Source organism: Paralichthys olivaceus, chromosome 8, assembly GCF_024713975.1.
Source record: "Paralichthys olivaceus isolate ysfri-2021 chromosome 8, ASM2471397v2, whole genome shotgun sequence".
Classification (NCBI taxonomy): Eukaryota; Metazoa; Chordata; class Actinopteri; order Pleuronectiformes; family Paralichthyidae; genus Paralichthys; species Paralichthys olivaceus.
This window is the reverse complement of record NC_091100.1, coordinates 20247209-20270145: the sequence shown is the minus strand read 5'-3', so window position 1 is coordinate 20270145 and position 22937 is coordinate 20247209. Positions and strand designations below refer to the sequence as shown.

At 41.6% G+C, this 22937-nt stretch overlaps 1 protein-coding gene across 1 annotated transcript in view; it reads right to left on the bottom strand.

Annotated features, from left to right (window-relative positions):
• Positions 1–2665: 2665 nt before the first annotated feature.
• The window catches only part of xylt1 (xylosyltransferase I), a 79497-nt gene continuing 59225 nt past the window's right edge, over positions 2666–22937 (bottom strand). Inside the window, exons 8-11 of the mRNA XM_069530304.1 lie at positions 20394–20659; positions 14618–14816; positions 8392–8725; positions 2666–4529 (exon numbers count right to left, since the gene is read on the bottom strand). Of these exons, the coding sequence (XP_069386405.1) occupies positions 4207–4529; positions 8392–8725; positions 14618–14816; positions 20394–20659 (1122 nt within the window). The 3' untranslated portion in view covers positions 2666–4206. The remainder of the gene's footprint in view (positions 4530–8391; positions 8726–14617; positions 14817–20393; positions 20660–22937) is intronic.

The window sequence follows — 22937 nt, the reverse complement described above, 5'->3', positions numbered from 1 at the left end:
CTGCCCCCCTCATCCGCCTAAACAGACACACCTATGTGTGTGTGTGTGTGTGTGTGTGTAAGGATGTAAACCTGTGTGTTCATGTTTTCCTGCTTTCTGGTATAGTGACTTACACGCTTACTTGGAAACACACACCCTCACACACACAAGCACATGCATCTACTGGCAGTTCTTTGCTCTTGTTATCAGATGCTGCAGCAGAATGAGTGTAACTCCTCATCAGAAAGGACTTTATGGGATGCCGTCATTTGTGAGAAATATTGTAACTTTCCCTGTAGCTGCACACTGAGAAGCTCTGTCAGGATGTGGGTGTGGGGTGAGAATCTCTGCGAGTTTGTTCTAGCTAATTTGGTGGAAAACATATGGGAGCAACTAGCTGTACCCACAGTTAAGGATTCAACTATACCTCAGTTCGGCTGAGAAAATATTAAAGGCATGAAGTGACGGTTAAAGCCCCAAAATGATTTCCAACTGTGAGGCGAACAGAGTTTACAGTGGAGAACATCTCTGTAAGGCTGAGTGGTCATAATTCTCTGTGGATTCATCACTCCATGTGGCCAAATTCAGGTTTTACACAGGGATTAAGATTGTTCATGTAAACTTTTCCATTGGTGCAGCTTTAATAGAATAGCACTCAGTAGAGCGCGTACCACCGCCAAGGCCCAACAGTCTCCTTAGATCTACGAGCTGCACCAAACTTCACACACTGATAGCTATCAATTCCCTGAGTGTGTCTGATTTTCTTCAAGATAACATTTTCAAAAACGTGCAATATTAAAGAAAGTTTAAAAAATCCTGGCTCTGCCGTTCTGAAAAATGTTCCTCCCCTCACTGTGAGTGTGTAAGCTTTACTTCTTAAAAAGTCCTGTAGGGGCAGTTACTCAAATATTTTTTATTTATATTCACACACTCTGCTAACGAGGGCAGGACCATTTTATTCATCAACACTATACCTGAAATTCTATTGCTTGGAACGATCCAAGAGCAGAAGAGAAATCAGTGAGCAGACGTTTCATGTGCGCACAGAAGCAGCATGAGCTTGAGGAAAAGAGCTGAAGTTTGAGCACAAGCAGAGCAAATCAAAGCACAAGCAAACTTATTATCCCTCCACAACATATTATGTAAATATCACTGGATGAAAATGAGGCGAATGGATGAAAATATACTTTATAATTAATTAATATACTACTTCATTATTTTTTGCATTATTTTTCCTAGTTAAATAGACGTGGGCTATATTTGCAAAGCTGTAGCACATGAGTAGTTCACATGTGTAGATTTTCCATAGAATTTTATTTCCAAAAAGCAGTCAGAGAAAAGTAAAACAAGCCAGTCAAGTACAACAAAACAAATCCCACAGAGGGATGAGAAAAGAAAGAAAAATAAAAAAGCTGATAAAGACAGAAGGCCTGATGATATTTATACAACAGCAGACATCTTTTTGGTGTTGCAGTACCAGTGAATCACTTGACAGACTCGTGGTATTCTTCACATAACGTCAAAAACAAATAACAAAATCAGGGTTTTTTCTTTTAATGGGCAGAGAAGGTTCTAAAAGTCAGCTAAGGCACACAGAGCCTCCCCAGAAAAAATAAAATAAAGATAAAAGCAGGGGGGGTGGGGGGGGGAACATCAGTCAGAGAAATTTGTGCAACAGTTGCTCAACAATACATTCCAGCAAGAACAACAACAATCTGGCATGTGATTTTCTCTGAGAGGCAAACAGGACAAGGCTGTTGTCCAAAAAACACTGAAACAGGTTATGTACTTTGATCAATAAACACCATCAATTCATTTGTGCCCAATTATCGACATTTTAAAAAGTCTTTAATAATTCAATGTCATTTTTACCACATCTGTATTTACATGTACAATACGGCTTTAAACAATATTTCAATACAAAATACCTATGTACATCTTCTTCATTTGTTATTCATTTTGTTACAAAATAGGACTTTCACATTGAGTAACATTTATTTATTTCACCTTTTTTCCAAAACTGTCATTGAACTTACATAGTCATATGTATTGTGTGAAGTAATTACTCGGAGCACGGTGGCACTTTAAGTTAAAAGATGGCAGCAGCAGCCGGCCTGTGGAAAATAAGAATAGTCCTTTACAACTAAAGCCCAGAAACAGTGTCAATTGGTGAGGGAAGGAGTGACGGCGATTTTAATAGACACATCCGACACTGAGGCAAGGTGAACTTGACATTAATGAACAGTAATGTCTCCTAATTAGCCGCAGCAGAAACACTCACTTAGCTTGTGTGGTGGCTAAACAATATTGACAATCACAGATTGAACTCCAAATTGGCTTCAGACTAAACTTATTTCAAAGTAAGACAAATGTGAGACCGTATCTCACGTTCATGATGTGTTGTGGTACAGTGGCTCCCTCAGAGTCAACTGTCTCGTGTCCAGAGATTGTCTTGATGGCAGAAAGGTTCTTAGAATGTAGGTGTAAAGTTGCCGTAGACCCGATTTGATAAATTATGCATTTTGCAATCAAGACACAATAATACTCACTTGCTTTGTACATTATTGTCACAGCATGAAGATCACTACCACTCACTATTATTCTCAAACTGAACCATAAAACACTGAAAAACAGCAGTTTCTCCTTCAATGCAGACGTTGTCCGATGTGTTCGCTCGTGAGGAGTGTTTTCTTATTTTTTTTCACCTTCGCTGTTTGGTGAGGTTGTTAGGCAGATGACCTCTGACCCCAGAGGTCAGGGTGGCTTTCTCTTGTGATGCACTTGGCGAACAGCCTTGTAAGAAACCAAGACGAACAGATCTATTTAGACAGGACAACACTGACTGACACACAGGTGCGGGCCATATAAAGGTACAGTATAAGTTTGGGGTGTTGGCCTTTGTAAATAAAGGCGGCTTTTCTTTACAAAAAAATATTTATCATGCTGCCAAGGCAGCGTCGCAGTTATTTAGTCACTGACTAAAAATATCAGTATTAATATAAACTTATAAATAAATAGTGACTCATGACTCATGGACTCACCCCCCCCCCCACTCACACACAATTTTTGAGACTTCTTGTATAACTATGTACAACATAAAGTATCATTGAAATGACTGGAAAAAAAGTAAAAAAAAAAAAATGAATATAAGGATGAGAATTTTAAGGTCAGCTTGAGATTAATGTGTTTCAAGTTTGAGGCAGTTTGGTAACAAAAAAAATTCAAAAACAGACTAAATAATTATCTCTTTATCCTCTGCCTGTCACAACATCTGGGTTTTATTAAAGAAAACTACACTATGGCAATGTCCCGTCTTAATATACTAATGTACAACAGCCACAAATTAAGCATTTATGAATTTAGACCTACATTACATTTCTATTATAATCCAAATAGTTGTAATTATGCTATGAAGGCCTCTGTATTTGCATTTCTCTTTTTTTGATTCCACATGTGGGAAATCAGCCACAACAGTTCCATATCCTGATCAGGCACTGAAGTTTTGCTGCTGTTGCCAATTTATTCGACTGATTTTCAAACCGAGTAAACTTGACTGTCAGAAACTCAGAGGTTCGAAAGTAAGTAGCTTTAATTACGCTAAAATATTTGTTGTTCAAAGTTTCTCCAATGGTGCTGCGTTTGAGTCGTATCAAAATAAACGTTTCAACTTGTTTGGTTCGTCTGAACGCTCAGATTTGTTTTTGCTGACCTGAACCTGGAGGAGGCACGTTTAATCCAGTACCAGGCGTCCTCCTCAAACATGTTTTACAGCTAAGGCCTTATTGCAGCAGATCTTAGTCTGCTACCAGTGTCGACAATCCACACTCACATGACCGCTGTGCCCCGTGCAGGGCTTTAAAAGCTGACTTCATAATTCATTCAGCAGCAGAATAGACGCTCGGAAATTGCAACGTTTGATCACAGTAAAACTCAGCCATGAGAAGAAAAATAAATACACTGAGAAACTGAAATAGCAAAGCCAGCATAATCCCCTAAAAGGAGCAACCCCACGGGAGGATCTGAAAATCATTCTCTTTCCCTTCTGTCCAGACACCCTCACCAACCTCCCCCACATAAACATGCACTATTTCTTTAGTTTTCTTCTCCCCCCCAAGACAGAGGAAGAGCAATTTTCCTTCTCTGGCTTGCAAAAAACTCCTTAAATAAATAAAAATCAACAGTGAAACTCCTGTGCCGTGGCCTCCCGTCCAGCTGGAGGCCTCACTGCTACCTGATGCGCCCGTCTGCGCGCGGTGCTCCGAGCTGGGACTTGGGGTCCGGACTCAGGGAGCTCCAGGGGATCTTGGAGCAGGTCTGCATGACAGGACAGGCCGTAGGGCCCACGGCACAGACGTCGGCCGCCTCCCACAGCTCGCCCACCAGGCTGTCCAACCAATGCTCGAGCTCTGGCCCGGTCAGTGCCGCGTTCCTCTTGGCCTGCTCCATGTAGCCCAGGCTGACAGGGATGTTGAGCACCGGGTTGAGGCCGTGGAAACTCTGCTCCATGTAGCTGTTCTTCGCTGGCCCGTTGTGGAGCTTCACAGTTTCCTCTGGGGAAACGTGGGAAGGAAGAATGAAAAAGAGCAGAGAGGAGATGGATGATGTGTAAAGAGTTGACGATCAGTGGTCAGACAGAGAAAGGGGATTGCAGAGTGGGAAAAGGTTGCAGAGAAAGGGAGAAAAGAGAAAAAAAGGAATCATGAGATAACAAAGCAGGAAACGTGATTTGCTTGATTATTATCTGAGAAGCTTTTACTGGAAGCTAATTTGCTTGGATTGATTTTTTTTTGTTTGACTGGACTCCCTAAAGCGCAGTCTTTGATGTGGTTTGACAAGTCACTGCAATGCTGACTTTTTGGAAACAGTTAGAAATACCCAGACACACACTCATTCTTTCTTCCCGTGACGGTCAAGCTGTGCAGGAAGACAGAAAATGTAGACATAACTTCTCACTGAAACACCTTCTCCACCCTGAGCTCCAGCGGAGCTGTAAATTCCTCACAGCTCCTCTAACTGGGGCTCCAGCCATGCCTTCTAAGTGTGGCAGTGGAACACAAACCCCCTCACACCCACATGTTTGCAGACATCAGCGCTTTTCATGCTCTAGTGACAGAAAGATGCCGTCAGACGTGAGGTGCTCCGCCATCGCACGGTGATGTTCAACTCATGCCAAAGCTAGCTTTGTGGGAGAAGTGTGTGTCATGAAGTCATTTCTGTGGCGTCATTTCTGTACAATTTATGTACGAAAATGAGTGTGTGTGCATGTGTGAGTGTGCACGTGTCTGCTGCTGCCAAAGCTGGTGGAAGGCCATGCCATAAAGTTTTACTTGCACTGCATGTAGGAGGGAAACCTGGTGCCAGACCTGCCAGTAAATTACAGGCGGGTGGATAGAACCGCTAAGACCTAAGCCACACACATGCACACACATGCACACACATGCACACACATGCACACACACACACACACACACACACACACACACACACACACACACACACAAACACACACGCACCAATCTCACAAAATGATTACACAATGACTATTAACTGCACAAAGAGGTTGACGATGCTATTTAACAAATAATATAACATTTTGGTAATCTATTACTAATTTGTTCTATTACTTAAAGTGATTAAATTACTATAAATATTGAAGCCAGAAAAAGACAACTCCAGCAAAATATACAGACCTTGAATTAAGAAAATGAATCCAAATGTAAACCAACAAGATGACAACATGTAAACCCCAACACCAATCAAAAGAGCTGTGGTCACTGTGGTCACAAGTGGTCATGAGTGTAAGTGGTAATTTTCTGCTGAGGTATATGTCACTGACCGACTTATACCGCAGCATCTCTATATATACAGAGTGCTTTTGACAATGCAGGTCAAGGAAGCTGATAATGTTTACAATTGAATTTTAAAGGAAGTAAGTTTTACATTGTGGTACTTTTACTCAAGTAAAATAACTCCACTTCTACCAAAACAATCTTCCTCTTTCATTTGTTCATAACATTCAGGTTTTTGCTGTTTTGTTTTGTATTTCGTCCACTCCATTGACTCCACCTCTTTTTCGAGAGAAACTTAAAAACATTATAACATTCATAGACGTAAGATTTATGACTGAGCTGCTGCAGTACTTTTAGACAGAGGCACCAGTAAAACAGGTGGCTGAGTGCATGAGACACAGCTAATCTAATAACTGAGCTACAATGCTGCTGGAAATGTGTTGTGGCGACACACACATACATTAGAAGCAAATCTTAACAACCATACTTTAATGAGAAGCCAAAGCATAACTGTAATGCAAATGTAACTAAACACCATAAAGTATGATGAATATTTAAGTCAAAGTGTTTCACAGAAGACCCCCCTCACAGCCCCACTGAGACTCAGGTTAGACAAAAAGACGTAACTTTATTTGTTGCCTCTCATCAACATTAAAATGGCTCACGGAGATTATTAAAGAGAGAAAGACGTAATTATGCTGGAGCCAGCGTCTCAACTCTCATGTGACGTTCAGAGCAAACTGGCTGCTTATGGACTAGAACAATGCAATCCTGCCCCTTATCCATGCTGCCTGATTGACTTAATTGTGTCATTGTTTTTGGAGGGCTAAGTGCTCTGTTGTTTAACACTCTGTTTAGTATGTATGAGCAGCTCGCTGGGTTATTAGGGGTGACTTTATGACAAACAACCCGGGTCTGCAGAGGCCCAGAGGCTTGATTAGAAAGGGCATCACTGCAAACACAAGGCTCTGGTGTGTGTGTGTGCGTGTGTGCGTGTGTGTGTGTGTGTGTCGTCTACCTAAACTGGAAATTGTTACTTCGCAGTGAATGCAATGTTTCTCTGGCTGCACAATAAATACTTAGAATGGAAACTGAATATAAACTTTCTCTCACTCAACACAAGCCACTGTGTGGAGTCAGTGTTTTCAATTTCGACATCGTGAACATAAACCACTGATCTAAGGGAGGCAGTTACTGTGATTCAGAGCTAAATTGAGGCCGTCCATCATGGATTTATTAAGTGGCCGCGTAAAGGCCTCCATTCAGCAATAATGAACAACAAATATGATCCTATAAAAGCTTGTAATTTTCCATTTTTGGCTGAAATTTAGAAGGGTGTCGATTCAAATCGCACTTTGCTTTAAATGCCAACATGTTGTGTACACACAGTGGTGGAAGACAACACAACTGTAGTAGATTATAAAAATACTCCTTTACAAATAGTAAAAATGTTACTTAAAGAGATGCTGCAGTGCACACGCTGCAAACAAAGTTATATGTTTTTCAATGATATGCATTAATGCTGGTTTTATATCACATTTAACACCAAATTTATAAAATATCTACATTTATAGGTTGAACGTGAATTATAACGCCACCTAATGTTTCAAACTGTCTTGCAGGGCCGATGCTTACATAGGGTCAACGGTTTGTGATTTCTGCAGCGCCGTGCTCACAATTAAGTAGGCTAAGCCCCGCCTCCAAGGCATTTTTTGAATTTCCAGGGAGACGCACTTCAGCCAAAATGTAAGGGTGGAGTAATATTTTAAATAAAAGTAAACAAGACTAATGACCACAATTTATCAGATGTAATTTGATGGTAAGTGGAAGGTCATATGATTTATATGATATATGATGATGAGATAATGTTTTAAAATTGCAAAAATCCACACAGTATAAACGTATTGTTTTGTAATTATTGGGTTCAGAAGCATTCTTTTTCTGAAAGGCTAGTTTTAAGTCAACTTATTTTTAGAAATAAAAGTAAAATGAAAAGAACGGTAGTGATGTATTTCAGTCAATGCGTTCCACCTTATGCTCTCCCCATCAACGGTTTACCTGCGGACAACCAAAGCATGCTCAGACGTGATTGGTCCCTCCTCTACAGATTCTGCATATTCACACGATCCGTTTATAGACATTAATCACTTTCTGACATGTAGAGGAACATATGTAATAATTACCACTAACTGGAAGCACAAATAAAAAAATATCTCAAATGAAAGTACCTCAAAACCTGTACAGTCCTGAAGTAAATGTTCTTCCACTGCTAAACTAAGAGAAGCAAGAAAAGCCAGCCTCATATGATCAACTCCTCTGTCAACCACAAGTAACTACAAGTAACTACAAGCTTCACAAATATTGGATTTAAAGCAGTTAAATTGCACAGTTCAGATCTACGTGTAGTACGGAGTCTCAACTGAAGTTAGATGTGTGGTGAAGTGTTTGTCATTTAAGGAGACACCTTAGGTACTTGTTATCGCAGAGCAATATCTCCGCTGGGCTGTTCATACAAATTACACAATCAATAGTCATTTTGTATTATGCTTAAGATGAGACAAATGGCAAGTGTGAGGTACAAATAAGCCTCATGGCAACCGCAGGCGCTATTTAACTCTCTCACCTTGTCGTATGGGCTGGTGTTTGTGATGGGACAGCGGGGCGATGAGGAATTTCATCTCAGCCACGGGGCTCCAGTGGTGCAGGATGCGGACGCTCCACACTCCCGGTCGCAGGGGCTGGTTCAGTGGCGGGCGGTAGTGGGTGAACTCGGCACTGGTGTCGATCAGAATGTCGTAGGTGGCGGCGATGACATTGGTGGGGTCGATCCACACGACCGTGACGGTGACATTGGGTCCTTTGCTCCACTTCTGCATGCCCACCGTCTCATCCATGGGCCCCATTAAGCCGCCAAAGTTTCTGAACATACGCTCTTTGGCATCCCACTCTGCGCCGATCTGACAGCGTGGAGAGAAAGAACAGGGAGAAAAAGAGTGAGTGACAGAATGGGGTAAGAACAGAGACATGACAAGAAGCAAGAAAAAGCACACAAGATTAATATCTATAAATTCACTCCTACTACTGACTGGATATAGTGCACAGTGATCATAAGTAAGTAACCCTCTCTGTGCATGCACCACCATACTATTAAGATAACCAATATCTACACTGAATCATCCCGGGAAATAATCTCCAGCATGCATTTTTCATCAAACAGCACCACGCTGCATCCCAGCCCTCCATTCTGACGTTATATAATCTCTTAACATGCACAAGCTGACAGGCCTGCTTGTTTCATCCTGCACATTTGAGTCAATTTGTCCATAGTTACTGGAAGATCTGTGACGAGACAGAGGCTGAGGAAGCTCTGTGAGTAGAACCAGAGTCTATCCCTGTGAGGTGTAGATCAAACACATCCCTGTGCTCTCTCTGAACTCATCTAAGTGCAATAAAAAGAGAGATGGAAGGCAATGCCCACCAGTATCCAGTGTGAATAGCATTAGTGTAACACATATCTAGTATATGGTGAGGATGAGTAATGACAGTAACCAATGAAAAAAATATATCCAAACAGAGGAAGGCAGTGATGATATCTGACCGCAGCCTTTTTGGCAGAAAAAAATCTGGTTTCGAAGTTTCCATAAAACCTGAGAATGATTTAGTCTCTGCAACAACTTTCACACAAACAAACAGCTTATATGAAGTTTCATATAATATCAATGTAGAATATTACTTTGGTGAATAATGAGATACTGCAGTGCCTATTCTAAACTGCCTGTTTGGAATGGGCTGTTCTCTTGTCCTTGTTCGTGTCATTATTGAGTCCTCCTCAAGCAGTGCTACAAGTTACCGTCAGTCTTTTATTTAGTCTTTTATAGTATATTGCATAAGTTAGAAAACTTTGTGTTCATCCTACATGGTTTATCTGCAATGTGGATTTTATAGTCAATGTGCATGTGTAGGTTTAAATGATATACTGAACTTGTGTTATTTTTTATCATACGTGCTATTTCAGAGGTCTGTTAATCAATCAACACAATCTTCTGATTGCCAAGTGTGAAGCCGATACGGAGAACAATTCCCAAGATATGCGTTCCACATACAGACACACAGACGTTTGTGGAGTTAGTAGGAAGATACATTACGGTGCCTCTGGCTACAGAATGTGGGGATAGCTGAAAGCCTTTAACACATTGGAGGACTGCCAATGGACCAATGAGCCATTAAGATAATACATCTTGTGAGCTTTAAAAATTAACAGTAAGTGTTCACAAGTTTGCTGGTTTGTTTGTTAGACTGAACCGAGAATAACAGGCTGGGTATTTTGAATTTAATCTATTGAACCTATATGATTTAATAAAAGAAAACTGATTATATCCTTCTACAAACATGTATGGCAATTAAAGAGAGAGAGAGAGAGTACATTGCAAGAACAGGAAAGGAACAAAAGCGTAATTTAATGTCGTCATGTACTGTAACTGAAGAGGTGTGATCTCTGTGTGTGTGTGTAGTATTGCAAGGATTGCAAAACTGTGTGGTATGCAAAATGAGAAATGTGAACGCGATTGATGGCGGAGACAGGGTGATAAAGAAGGAGGCAGCACACACACACACACACACACACACGTACTGACAGTGAAAGATGGCTGGCGTGTTGGCAGAAATGTGAGAGGAACGGCGGCTTTAGGAAGCGCTCTTCCTTACAATGGTGGCTGATTAACACAGCCTCATCCCGCAGGACGATCAATGACTGACTGGAACTGATTCTGTATTACATCCTATGAGAATTGAGATTGCAATGTACAGTATAAATAGACACAAGTTGAATAAATGAGCCACACAGAGAAAGGGTGTACATGTCTAGGCCTTCCGTAAAAGACACCTCACTCTCATCTCAATTATTGGACTGACCCCTGCCATTTCTACCCCGTGGACCTTGGTTCTCTTCTCTTTAAATTACTAATCAACTCTCTTGTCTGGCACCTCTGGAGCTCATTACTTTATTCAAGGCTAACTCGCTGGCACCACATTACATCCCCAATTGATTGGCAGCACTCTTGTTCTAAGGCCCAGAAATAAATGGAGGGAGTATTGACAGATGATTCTCACTGTAATCCACTGGAAGAGAGTCTGCAGATTTAAGTTAAAGTTGTGAGAGAGAGATTTTTACTGTGTTCACATGCTGTGGGTAGGAGAGGACCCCCTGAGACCGGCTTCTTGGTCTTGCCTGAAGATTATTTGGCAAGATGCACCCACAAAAAGCAGCATAAATTATGCACAACTCAGTGCAGGAGTCCAAGTTTCACTTTTTCAAACACGTTTGGGCAACGTCCATAGGCTATTCTCTGTCTGCCCCAACACACACATATGCTATGAACACCCAGGTTAATAAAGTTCACGCACAATTTGTTCACCGATGCTCAATCCAGACCCTTGTGCCTATGGAAATACGAGACATTATTCCGGCCAAAAAGTTTCAAATGCTTTACATTGACCTATTCTATTTCTATGCAGAGCTTGGGGTGCAAATGCCCACTCAAAGATTGTCCACAGCATTGTTACTATGTTGGCTAAAAGTTTGCTGGAACATTTTAACTACATTCCAAAAGTTTAACACTTTCTTGGTGATTAAATCTGAGGTATATGTATGGGTGACAATGGAAGCAAAGAGAAGCAAGACATTTTTTCTTCCAGTATGAAAGTGGGTCAAACAGGGATTAACTTCTGGCCCATTTCAGCCTCTGCCTATAGCTTAAGATGACCTCCACACTTAACCTGTCCCTTTCCGCCACTACCCAATAAGCTTTAGCTTAAGACCAATACTCAATCAAGCCTTACAGCTGCTCACCAAGTCTGTAGCTCATGACCTTCTTTCGCTTATAGCTATACTACGCTTTTGTGGAACTTATGCTGATCTGCTAACGTCATCGTGACCTCTACCCTACCTCCCTTTTTCAGTTTACTTTTTTTTTTGCTCTGATAGATTTAACAGGTTTTCTGTTCTTTACCAACAGTTACTAACAGCTCTTGTTAGTTTCTGCATATTTTATTTTTCTTCACCACTGCCTCATCATGTAGTTTACTCATATTCCTTGTTTCATCCACTGCTCAATTCCCTGTCTGACATTATAGAGAACATAAAATGATCCCATCTCATAACCCATCTCTTTTCCTTTTCTTCCTTCTGACACTGCGACCTTGCAAACCTTTCATTACTCTACGTCATAGGCTTGCCGGCGCCCAAAGTCTGACACGTCCAATAAGACAGGTCAGTTTGATCAGGCAGTGGCGTGGACAGTCCCAGTCTGCATCTGACCCTGATTAAAACCACAGGGCACAAATGTCCCTTGAAGCTCTGTACAGAGACTTATTAGTGGCACTTTTTGTGAGGGGGTAATAAAACCCAGGTGTTCACCAGAAGCAGCAGAAGACTCCCCCAGGGCATCATTTACACTACTGAGGGATTATGGGTAAGACGGATGGATGCTACCTAACACATAAAAACTCCTGTGTCTTTTTATCCCAGAAATACATTTAGACTACGTTCATTTCAACTCTGAGCAAAAAAGTGTCTTTGCTTTAAAAATGTATTCTAAACAGGAACTTTCTGAATGCAGATGAAACAGGAAGTAGTCCCAGCCACACACCAAAGAAAAACTGTCCATGCTCTAGGTCAACCCCTCTTTTTAAGTCCGTAAGAAAACACGTAGGTGTCAGTGTGTTTTAAGTGAGTTGATAAAATATGTCAAATGTTTTATCAACTATCAATTTTTGGCTCCTGATTTTTTAGAAAGGGGAAATAATTTGTGGTTTATATAAGAGGAGGGGAAATACAGATCCCATAAAGAATGTTAAAAATTAAATCTAAACATGGGGGAATATTAAGAAATTATCTCACCAGTTGGATCTCCAAGATGATATATATACAGTTGATGACTTCTGTGTACATTTCACAGTCACATTTTAAAGGCTTGACACAATTATAGAACATCTTTAAGTTTTAAATATAAAACAGTCTCATGCTACATTTTTAGACAAATGTGGATTTGACTCTTCTGTAATTTTTCAGGTTTTAATTTGTGAAGTTGTTTTATTGGATTAAATCATCATGTCAGCTGTTGTTGTCTCCCTCTATACATCATCTACCATGATATCCTTGTGTATATGTGGTAGAGCAAGGACTAAACCATCAGTCAAAGCCAGTCATTCTACTGTTTAAGATTTATCCAATGCAGCATAATATACTTCTCAATGTCAAATCTGACTTGAGGTGAAATACTAATTTTAACAGTGCCGGCTGTAAGTGGTCCTACACTAAATCATGCTGTAAAAGGGTCTATAAAGGCAGCTGGGAGGCAGCAGTGGAGTGAAGAGAAAGACATATCTGTCTTCCTTTATATCTCAAGGAGGACAGGAAACACATTGTAAAGCCGACCATATGGTTTATGTTCCAAACTCCAGCATATAGCTTAAATGTAACGGGTCATATCTGCTAAGTTGACAAAAAGCACGGAGCTGTTACAGCTATGCCGCGCTGCCTAACTTAAGCTCTTTCTGCTCTCGTTTGGACTGACGGATGGACAGACTGTCTGACTGACAGCCATTACACAGTTCTACACTGCCAACGTCTCCTTGGGCTGAGCATCCAGATAAAGCTCACATCGTTTCTTCTGTCACTCATGGTTTCATAGTCTTGACGCAGAGCTGCGGCTTCATCCATACTACTACCTTTTCGTTTGAAAGCAGCGTTATTAAACTAAAACGATCCCTGTCCACACAAGCATTTTGTCACCGTATCAGTTTTAATCCTGTCCATAACAACATGCCTGAAACTGCATACCAAATGACCACTCATGTGCACTGGGTTTGCGTGTGCCAGTGTAAACAGGAAGGCATGTGCGTGCCATACAGCTGAAAACACAGCTGGACATGATACAATAACAGTCTACTACACATGTAAGCAGTTGTATCATTGTAAAATGCAAAATTCTACTGCACAACAGTTGTTGGCAAAGAACTGGATGAACAGTGCTTGTAAATGATTATCCATGTTGCAGCACCAAAGTTTGCAAACTAGAGTCGGTTGCAGAGTTGATGTGTTTTCAAACAAAAACCAATAGTATGGATGTAGCCTCTACATGGAATCTGGATCCCTTTGAGTTTATTCTGAGGCTGTTGGAAAAGTTGGACCAGGGTTAAGGTGTGTGACTGTGATCCAAACACGCAAACAATGCAAACAAATCCATTCACAGATCGTTTGGCATTTCTGCCTCTGACAAAGCCTTGCATGATAAACCAGAGAAAAAGGTCAATTTACATTCACTCAGTTAATTTTGTCCTTTTTAAGAAGACACTCAGTTGCTGTCACATCACAGCCGAGTGGCTGTATCCTAAACAGGCCTTGTGGTAAACAGAAACACAGATTAACATAACAAGACAATCAAGGGAAGCATTCCAGTGTGAAGGTGAGAAGACGTTCTATTAGGAAACAACAAATAAGCAGCACAGGACGCGCTCATCCCTATAAACTTAGATGAATTCAATCAATTTACATTTTACAAGGCCATTACAGGCACCATTTTAAATGTGTGGAGATGCAGCGCTGTGAGTCTTGACAAGGTCGCCATAGCAATGAATATGAGGTCACCATGGCAATGAGCTGTATATCTCACCTCTAATTACATGCTGAATAGCGGTGTTTTTCCTGTGTGGTGCTTCGGGTTTTAATTGAGCTCATTTCCTGACACTGGCAACTGCTGACTGATTGTTTTGTGACTCATGCCAAACCAGTGACTTAAATGGTAATGAAAAATACATGTGATGCCAGACGAGCAAATACACTGACTCACCGCCGCAAACTGCAACCTGCTGAACGTGCTGCTTGCAGGGCTGCTCAGCTTGAAGTTCTTCTTGGGTGCCACCCACGTCTCCATGGTCTCCAGCTTGCTCGTGGCCAGGTTGGTGGCGTGATGCTTGACCAGGTAGCCCTGAAACTGGTCCGACTGAAAGTAGAGATGCACCGACACCGGGTGGCCCATGGGGAAGTACCTGGCAGAGCATGGAGAGAGTGGGAATCTATTAGCAAGCCTGATATCGGCCCATCTACCTGCTGTGCCACTTTTACAGGGCCAACGCTGTAAGAGGAGAAGAATATCGAGATTCATCTGGATACTGCCTGGAGGGGGCGGCCTTGGACATGCTAATGTGGCTGGATGCTAATTTATGCTCGCAGTGAAGGTTAGTGGGGAGTCGATGTGTTCTGTGTGTGACACGCTGGACATTAATTCAGTGACCTTTAACAGAAAACCAATTGTCAAAGACGCGCGTTGACCATACTGATGATTCCCTTTAAACGTTACTTCCATGTACTCCTGGTGATTTTAATTATTTTTATGCTTGTACACACTCTTACAGTAGATAAAAAAGTAAGGGGCTAGTGAATACTTAATTAAAGCTGAGGTACCTTTGAATTCGTCTGAGTAAGTAAATAACAAACTTCTTCCACACTAGTGAATGCCGTACAATGTGACGGTTGCCGCAGCAGTTGCTGTGGTTGTGAAGCGGAGAGGATGACACGAGACGGTCGAGACCGCAGCAATCTGCGAGCGACAGAAAATTACAGAACAGTCATGGGCTGCATTGGCAGCAGATTCAGATTAGTCAGAGCTCTGAACACACACACACACACACACACACACACACACACACACACACACACACACACACACACACACACACACACACACACACACACACACACACTGTGTGTTATAAGTCTGCTGAACAAAGTTGAACTGGGTCATCCAGTCAGCTGAAGCCAAATGAAGGTCTTGCCCCTCTGATTAGTCTGTTGTTCTGTTTGTGTGTTGACTCGTACGTGGCAGAGAGCCGGCCCTCGGGGCGGCCGGCCAGAGTGACTTCTGGAAAAACAAAAAAGAGTGGAGGGTGGGCACTGCTGGGGAACACTGCACAGCTGCTCTCTGCACACACCCCGCCTCACCCAGATTTCTCATCCTCCGTCTCTTATGCTTCCTTACACTCGTCTTCATTCCTCCTATTTACTCACACACACACACACAAACACACTGCCTCCCTAGTGCTCATGCCCTCATCAGTATTCTACTACAGGACCAAGAGTCAACCCGTCCCAGTAAATGCTACCCTGACAAGCAGAACAGCAAATATTTACACCCAAAAGGATAGCGGTGCACACTCACTCCTCCCCTGATGCCTCTTTCTCTTTCTCCTCTCTGTTCCCCCATCTGCCTCCCCCTCTTTACCCCTCTCCTCCTTTCATCCTGCTTTCTGTGCCTCGTCCCTCGGCTCTCCTTCCCCCGCTGCCCTGTCTTTCCCAAAAGAGATGTGGTGTTGATGCCAGTGTGAGACGCAGTGAAAAGGGGGCCAAGGCGTAGCCGACACAGAAGCTCCATTCAAGCTTTTACTCCACAGTCTCTTCCAGTCCAGTCACAGAGGATTTCTTAAAGAGCCAAATCCCTCTCTATGGCCTTTCCCTCTCTTTGACTCCCATCTCACTCCCAGGCTGATCCATCCATCTGTTGGGAGCACATCTGAATGCTACAGGCATGCAAAATACACTTAGCCACACTAGTTAGTTTATTTACAGCACCGAGCTAAAACTAACACAGTCTACACAGAACATGCCCTCCAAAGTGATCATCTTGTTGAACTAACACCTCTTTCACAAAAAGCAGTGGTGGTAAGAAAGTGCATTTACTTAGTTACTGTACTTAAATATATTTTAGGTGTATCTGTACTTTACTTAATTGATTTATTTTCAGGTATTTTTCACTTTTACTCCACTATATATATCAGCAAATATCTGTACTTTCCACTCAACTTGATTTTATACTGCATTACGTTTCCAATTATTATTTTTGAGGAATAATACTAGTAACAGTAGACCCTGCCTTCTGCAGCAGCAACACTGGTGAAGAAACACCTGAAATGGATTTGGAAGAGGCCACTGCTGTATCATTTAAAGTGTTTTTGGTCTTATCATCTGCAGCATTAGTAATTAACATGACAAGAGGGTATTATTCTCAATATTAAACTTGATATATAGTAGGCAGCCCATAATTTTACTTTTAATGCTTTAAAAACAAATACTACTTTTACTTAAGCAGGAAAGGTAATATGGTTCTTTTACTTGAGTATATTTTGCCTATTTATTTGTACTTTTACTTACGTAAAATATTTCAGCACTTTATCTACCACTGTTAAAAAGAAGGATTTATTGCAGGACTGCATTAGTTTTAGCTAAACCGACAACTGAGTGTATGTGGCCAGTGGCCACACCCACAGACACACACACGACACACAAACACATACAGGCTTGAGATACAACAAAAGGGACACATTTGCATTTTGCCAAATGAGGACTCATGTGCTGTGAAACACTTTGGTCTTAAAAGCAAACACTTGATTGGATTTAATTACTCGGCTTCATCAGTGAAATTCCAGATCAATAAAACAAAAATAAGAAGGCTCCGGGCAGACAGGCCTTGTGCAGTCGCACCACACACCTCGTATATTTAATTATTAGGCCTATAAACCAGACTGTGGCTGATTTAATAGAAACTCACCAGACTCATTTTAACTTTTATTTCTCCTCTTTGTTCTGAACAATGTCTCACTGCAGCTCTGTGACCAAATCATATACTTGTCCTATTGCACATTAAAGATTATTTAATATAGAGAAACAGAAGAGAAACAGAAGAGAAACAGAAGAGAATTATTATTATTATTCATGGCCTCCATCCAGTAATGCTACAATAATCCATTTCATGACAGAACACATCATAGACCAAGTAGTACTAGTACCCTCTCTGATTCTGTGTGTTGTAATAACTTCAGAGCAGCAATAAGTAATGGGACAAAAACCTGGTTTTCAAAGATCCACAGGTAATCATTGTTGAAATAAGGGCACCTTTGTGGGACTCAGATGTAATGGTAGTTAGGTTTGCCACTGATTATTACTGTCATTATTGGGTAATCTGCCAATTAGCTGCTTTTTCATTTTTACCTGCGAAATTCCAGAATACAGTAAAAGACAACAATTTTCAAATGTCTTATTTTGTCTGACCAACATTATAAATTTCAAAATATAATACAAACATTAAACCCCATATCCGGGAACTCAGACATTAAACTTAGCCAATTTGCTTGAAACCTTTTTTTATCTAATGTTACACAGGAGGTAAAATCTGCCAATGTTGAGTAAGTTTACATGTTTATTCTTCCCTGAGTCATTTATTGTTAAGATTTATGAATTGAAATTTGAAGTTTAGTCCTAGCACCATGTACCATCACGCAATATCTTCTTTTCACATTTCCTGTGATTTGAAATTTTTCACAAAGTTTGTGTTCAATTGACTCCACCATGATTAAAATGCAATGAAAGTACTATCAAGCGGTTTTCAAGGGAAAGACTGTAATGCAAAATTCACACACCTCACAGACAGCATTTTCAATTTGCAGTTTGCAAGGAAAACTTCTAAAATGCCCTGAAATTCACCCATGAGGCCACACTTCAGTTGTCTATATTTTACACACACACACACACCAACTAATGTCGAATACACAGACACATCAACAGGTTCATTCTTGAGTCAACTGCATAAACACTTACACATACAAAACTTAGACTATATACATACAGACACACACATTTTCAATTTCCTTGCTCAGTGACCTTTGACCTCTGAGCTAATTTAAAACAGTTACACGTAAACGTTAAAAGACTGGCTTGTTTGTAAGGTTTGTTTGGAAATACTTTTTCTCACTGGCTCATTTCCTGGCAATGGCAGAAATGTGGAGACCCCCACGTTATGTCAAATACACAAATACACTCATATTCACAAACGGACATTTACTGTATGTAACCACCTTTCCCATGGTCTGCTCTCGCTCTGTTTTTTAACAGATGCAGTGTATGAGTAGGAACAGCTGTAGTGGAGAGATGGTTTTGAGGTTTGACAGATGGAAACATGTTTCCTTTCTGTGCTTGGCTACAGGACAGAACACCCACAGTGCAGCGGGGGGGGGGGGGGGGGGGGGGGGGGGGGGGGGTGGAGCACTAATCACTCAGCTACTACACTTACAGGGAGAAAACCATCTCAGATGACACTTGATGATAGCTTTATGTCGCCTCCTCCTCTACAACTGTGAAGCTGTTTTCAGACATGAACTCTGGAAAATTGGTACGACATTTTCCTGGAGTTTGACACATGAAGAATGCAGCAGGAGATTGTCCAAGTCACACATGTTCATAACAACAGGAAAACGTCCAGAGCGTTCAGGCGAGCAAGCAGGAGGCGGAACATTTTTGCTTATAACAAATCCATGGCGCTTATCACCAAAAGCTAAGTCGACTATCTTCTTTAGCCTCTTCTCTTTTTCATCTTGATATATATATATATATTCTTTTAGTTTTTTTTTGTTTTGCGTTCGTCGAGTGATAAAAAAACTTCATCTAAACAGCCACTCACTCGCTGTGAATCTTTGTGATTTTCTTGCTGTTTTCTCCCATGAGCTCACTCGGAAATTCTCCGGACATTTCACTGGTGGTGGGTAAGAAAAGCTCTGGAGAAACTGACTCAAATATTTGCATTTTCAGATATAGCCACCCAAGATAATTTCAGGAGAACATCTGGAGTTTAAATCGGTCAATCTGAGAATTTGTGAAAATTTCCTGAGTAGACCAATAGGAATTGTCAGCTAAGATAACAACCCACCAACAAAATGTAAAGCAGCTTAGAACACAGCATGTCTTCATATAGCGTTCAAAGTGTTTTCCTTCATTTTTTTGTTTTATTTGAATTGTCATATCCTTTCTCAAGAGGGTAAAAGTCTTAATTGTTGCCATCATTAAGAATAATGTCATCTTAATGTTTTTATTCTCTCCTGTTGTGTTTCTCTGCTTTATCCTTTTTTTTTAGATGCATGGAGAGTCGTGTCACACTAACAAGCAGTCTGAATCTCATGCTCTCTGTTTTGAATCAGCAGATTTAATTTGTCACAGTTTTTTAATCACTGAGCTTCATCACCGTGCAAATAAACTAATGGGAAGCGAACCTAAAATGCCCCTGCACCAGATGCTACTGGAAACATATGTTGACGAGCACCCCTACTGAAGTACATCGAGCTGAAATGTTGCATTGGGCCATAGCGTGGTGTTCCCTTTTCATTTTAACCACACATGTTAACAGCACTCAGGAATTCATCGCCACTAATACACTGGCATGAAGGGACAGCTTTCAGTGCTATGACCTATATAGCCTCATTATCTCAGGGATAAACTGACAGAGGAAGATATCACGTTACAAAATGAAAAGCATTACCCAGAGTTCTCTGCTGCCATTAGGCACTATTCATTGTTATCCTATTTCCTTGATATGTGATCCCAGACATAGACATCAACAGAGATTCAAAAGGCTTTAATACATGTTGTGGTTTCATGTTCAAACATGGGCGTGTGCAGCTTTTGAGAGTAAAATCAAAGTGAGGTGCGCCTGAGCATGTAGGTACATGTAGGTGTCTGGTGATGTGAGCGATGTAGAAAAGAGGACAAAGAGTATTTGCACAGGTGATTCTGCATGTGGTTACCTGCAGCTGTGATCCTTTGGGTTACCCTGTAGCGAGGCAGCAGCCCTGGCCAGGCCCAGGCGCGAGAAGGAGTGGAAGTACGTAAGCTGCGTGTCCGACAGGCTGGCCACGCCGTCTGGCTCGTCGTACACATTCTCCCAGTACGAGTTTAGCGCTGGTGTTCCCTGGGGAAATGGTCCAAACAGGTAGGTGTCCAGCTGGTTCACTATCTCCTGGTTCACACTGGCTTCAAACTTCCTGGCAAAGAAGGTGGGTCGCACAGTTTGCTGCAGAGAGGGGGAGGGGGGGGGGGGGTGAGATAAAAAAGAAGAAAAAAGGAGAAGACTGAGACATGGTTTTGTGCCAGGAAGACAGGGGGGAAACATGTGGTGTGTGAGATGTGTGTGAAAGTGACGTGTGAGGCAGAGAAGAGAGAGTGTGACGAGAGAAGGTAGCAGATAAGGTGAATTCATTGTTATGCTCTTTAAATTCAAATAGTGAGGAAGCCCACAAGGGGTCGTGAGATACATTTGTATGTGTTGCTAGGTAATAAAAAAAAAAGGACCTGTGTTATCTAGTATCTATACCACTTATCCCTGCAGGGTCGCTGAGCGCCAGCTGGCATTGGACGAGAGGCAGGGTACACCCAGGTTTCAAGAAGCTGGAGTACCCAGAGAGAACCTAACAAAGAACATGCAACCTCTACAAAGAAAGGCCCTGGTCGACCAACAGGTTTAAACTCTGCAAAACCACTGCACAAAAAAGATTCCAGTGGCAACAGAACCATACATGGTGCTGAAATTATACCAAAGTGCATGACAATCTATTGGAGTTTCAGATGTGTTTGTGTGTTTGTAGCAGCTATAAGTTATTTTTTTTTTTTTTATCTTTTACAAGTTGCTTTTCTTTTCAGACTCTAATATCTATTTTCTTTAATTGCCTGCATACATTAAAATTATTATTTTATAAAACAAGGGCGTAAAATGATCCCACATATGACATATGCAATCTATGACAAGAAGTCACATAAAACTTTTTATTTAACCTCCCAGTTAAGTATCATTTCATGAAGGCCCTTCTTCAGGAACGTGACCTATGCATTAACGGGAGCATCCGCTGGTGTGCAGACACTCGTCTTCTTGATTTTCGTCACTTCTGTTCAGCACCTTGTGTTTATCAAGTCTGGATGTGCAAACCTTTGTATGCTAGAAGTCACAATTAATCATTGCTTTATTTCAAGGTTTCACAAGCCTGAAAACCACTGCTCTTTGTGGTTCAATTAAACATTATTCCAGTGAACACAATGCACTGACAGTAATTGATCATTAATTTAAAATTAACAAGGAAACCACGCAACTTAAATACCCTGTCTCATGGGAGGGAGAAAAGACACGGTTTCTTTTCTGAGTTAAATTTCTTATTTATCCATTTCTCTTTCAGACGCAGAGCAGACAGTCAAAGGAAGACACAAGAAGCTGCAGAGGAACATTTGTGGAGAAAACAATTAATGTAGCAGGAGAGGTCTTTAAAGGTTATTGCTTTATCAATGCAAGCATGACGAAGGGCTATTGGCTGCAGTTGATCAGGAAAAACTGTTTGATCACAGGAATTATAGACACAGTTAGAGGGAACTGACGAAGACAGAAGATGCCTCACATCAGAGGCTGATTCTGACAACGGTCCTTTTCTGAATTTTCCCCTCCATTCATCATTTCTCTCCTCACAGTTCTTTGTACAGTGTGTGTGTACGTGTGTGTCATCCTCCACCTCTCCATCTCCATCTAAGCCTTGTCTCTCAACCTCTCTCACCCCGCCACACTGTTGCGCGTGTGGTTGATGGTGCATCATGAAATCTGCCGCCTCCGCAGCTTGGCTTAAACACAAAGACATCTTCTCAGTCACAGTGACAACACTGTTTACAGATAGTTACCCAACGCCTTGGTGCTATTTACTAAAAAAAAACTAAGCTGTGGCACATTTCTGAGACTTTGCCGTTTTCTCAGGCTGAATCTGGCAACGGTGGGATGTTGATGCTCATTCCCACGGCACCAGAATATGCACCAGTCTGCCGCGATTGGCCCGAATTATTAAATGAAACAAGGAGGAGGGGGTTTAAGTGTACACACCCTCCCAGATCCTGTTTGTTCTGATCTGTCGTATGCAAGCACCGATTCGTCACAGCCTGTCTTTCCGACAGACTTCCCAAATGCACCTCATCCTGAAACACATTACTGAACAATGATGCACTAAGACAAAAGCACATCACCACTCTCTCTCTTTCTCTCTCTCTCTATCCAGAAGGAGCGCACTTCACCACGTGGGGGCAACTCAACAGTTGTACCTTGAATTATTCCTCTCATCTGCAAACCAAATCCCAGCCCACTGTAATTGTCAGTATCTCCCCCTCTGCGAATGTTCAAAGAGAAACTTAGATGGCGCTCTCAATGGGATATTAAATCCTATAAATACCGGGGGCCTGGCTGCTTTCTGGAAAGGCTGCTTTGTTCCCAGGGTCGGCCTTCACTGGTACCAGGGTGCCAGCCAGACCACGCAGCCCTGCCAAGG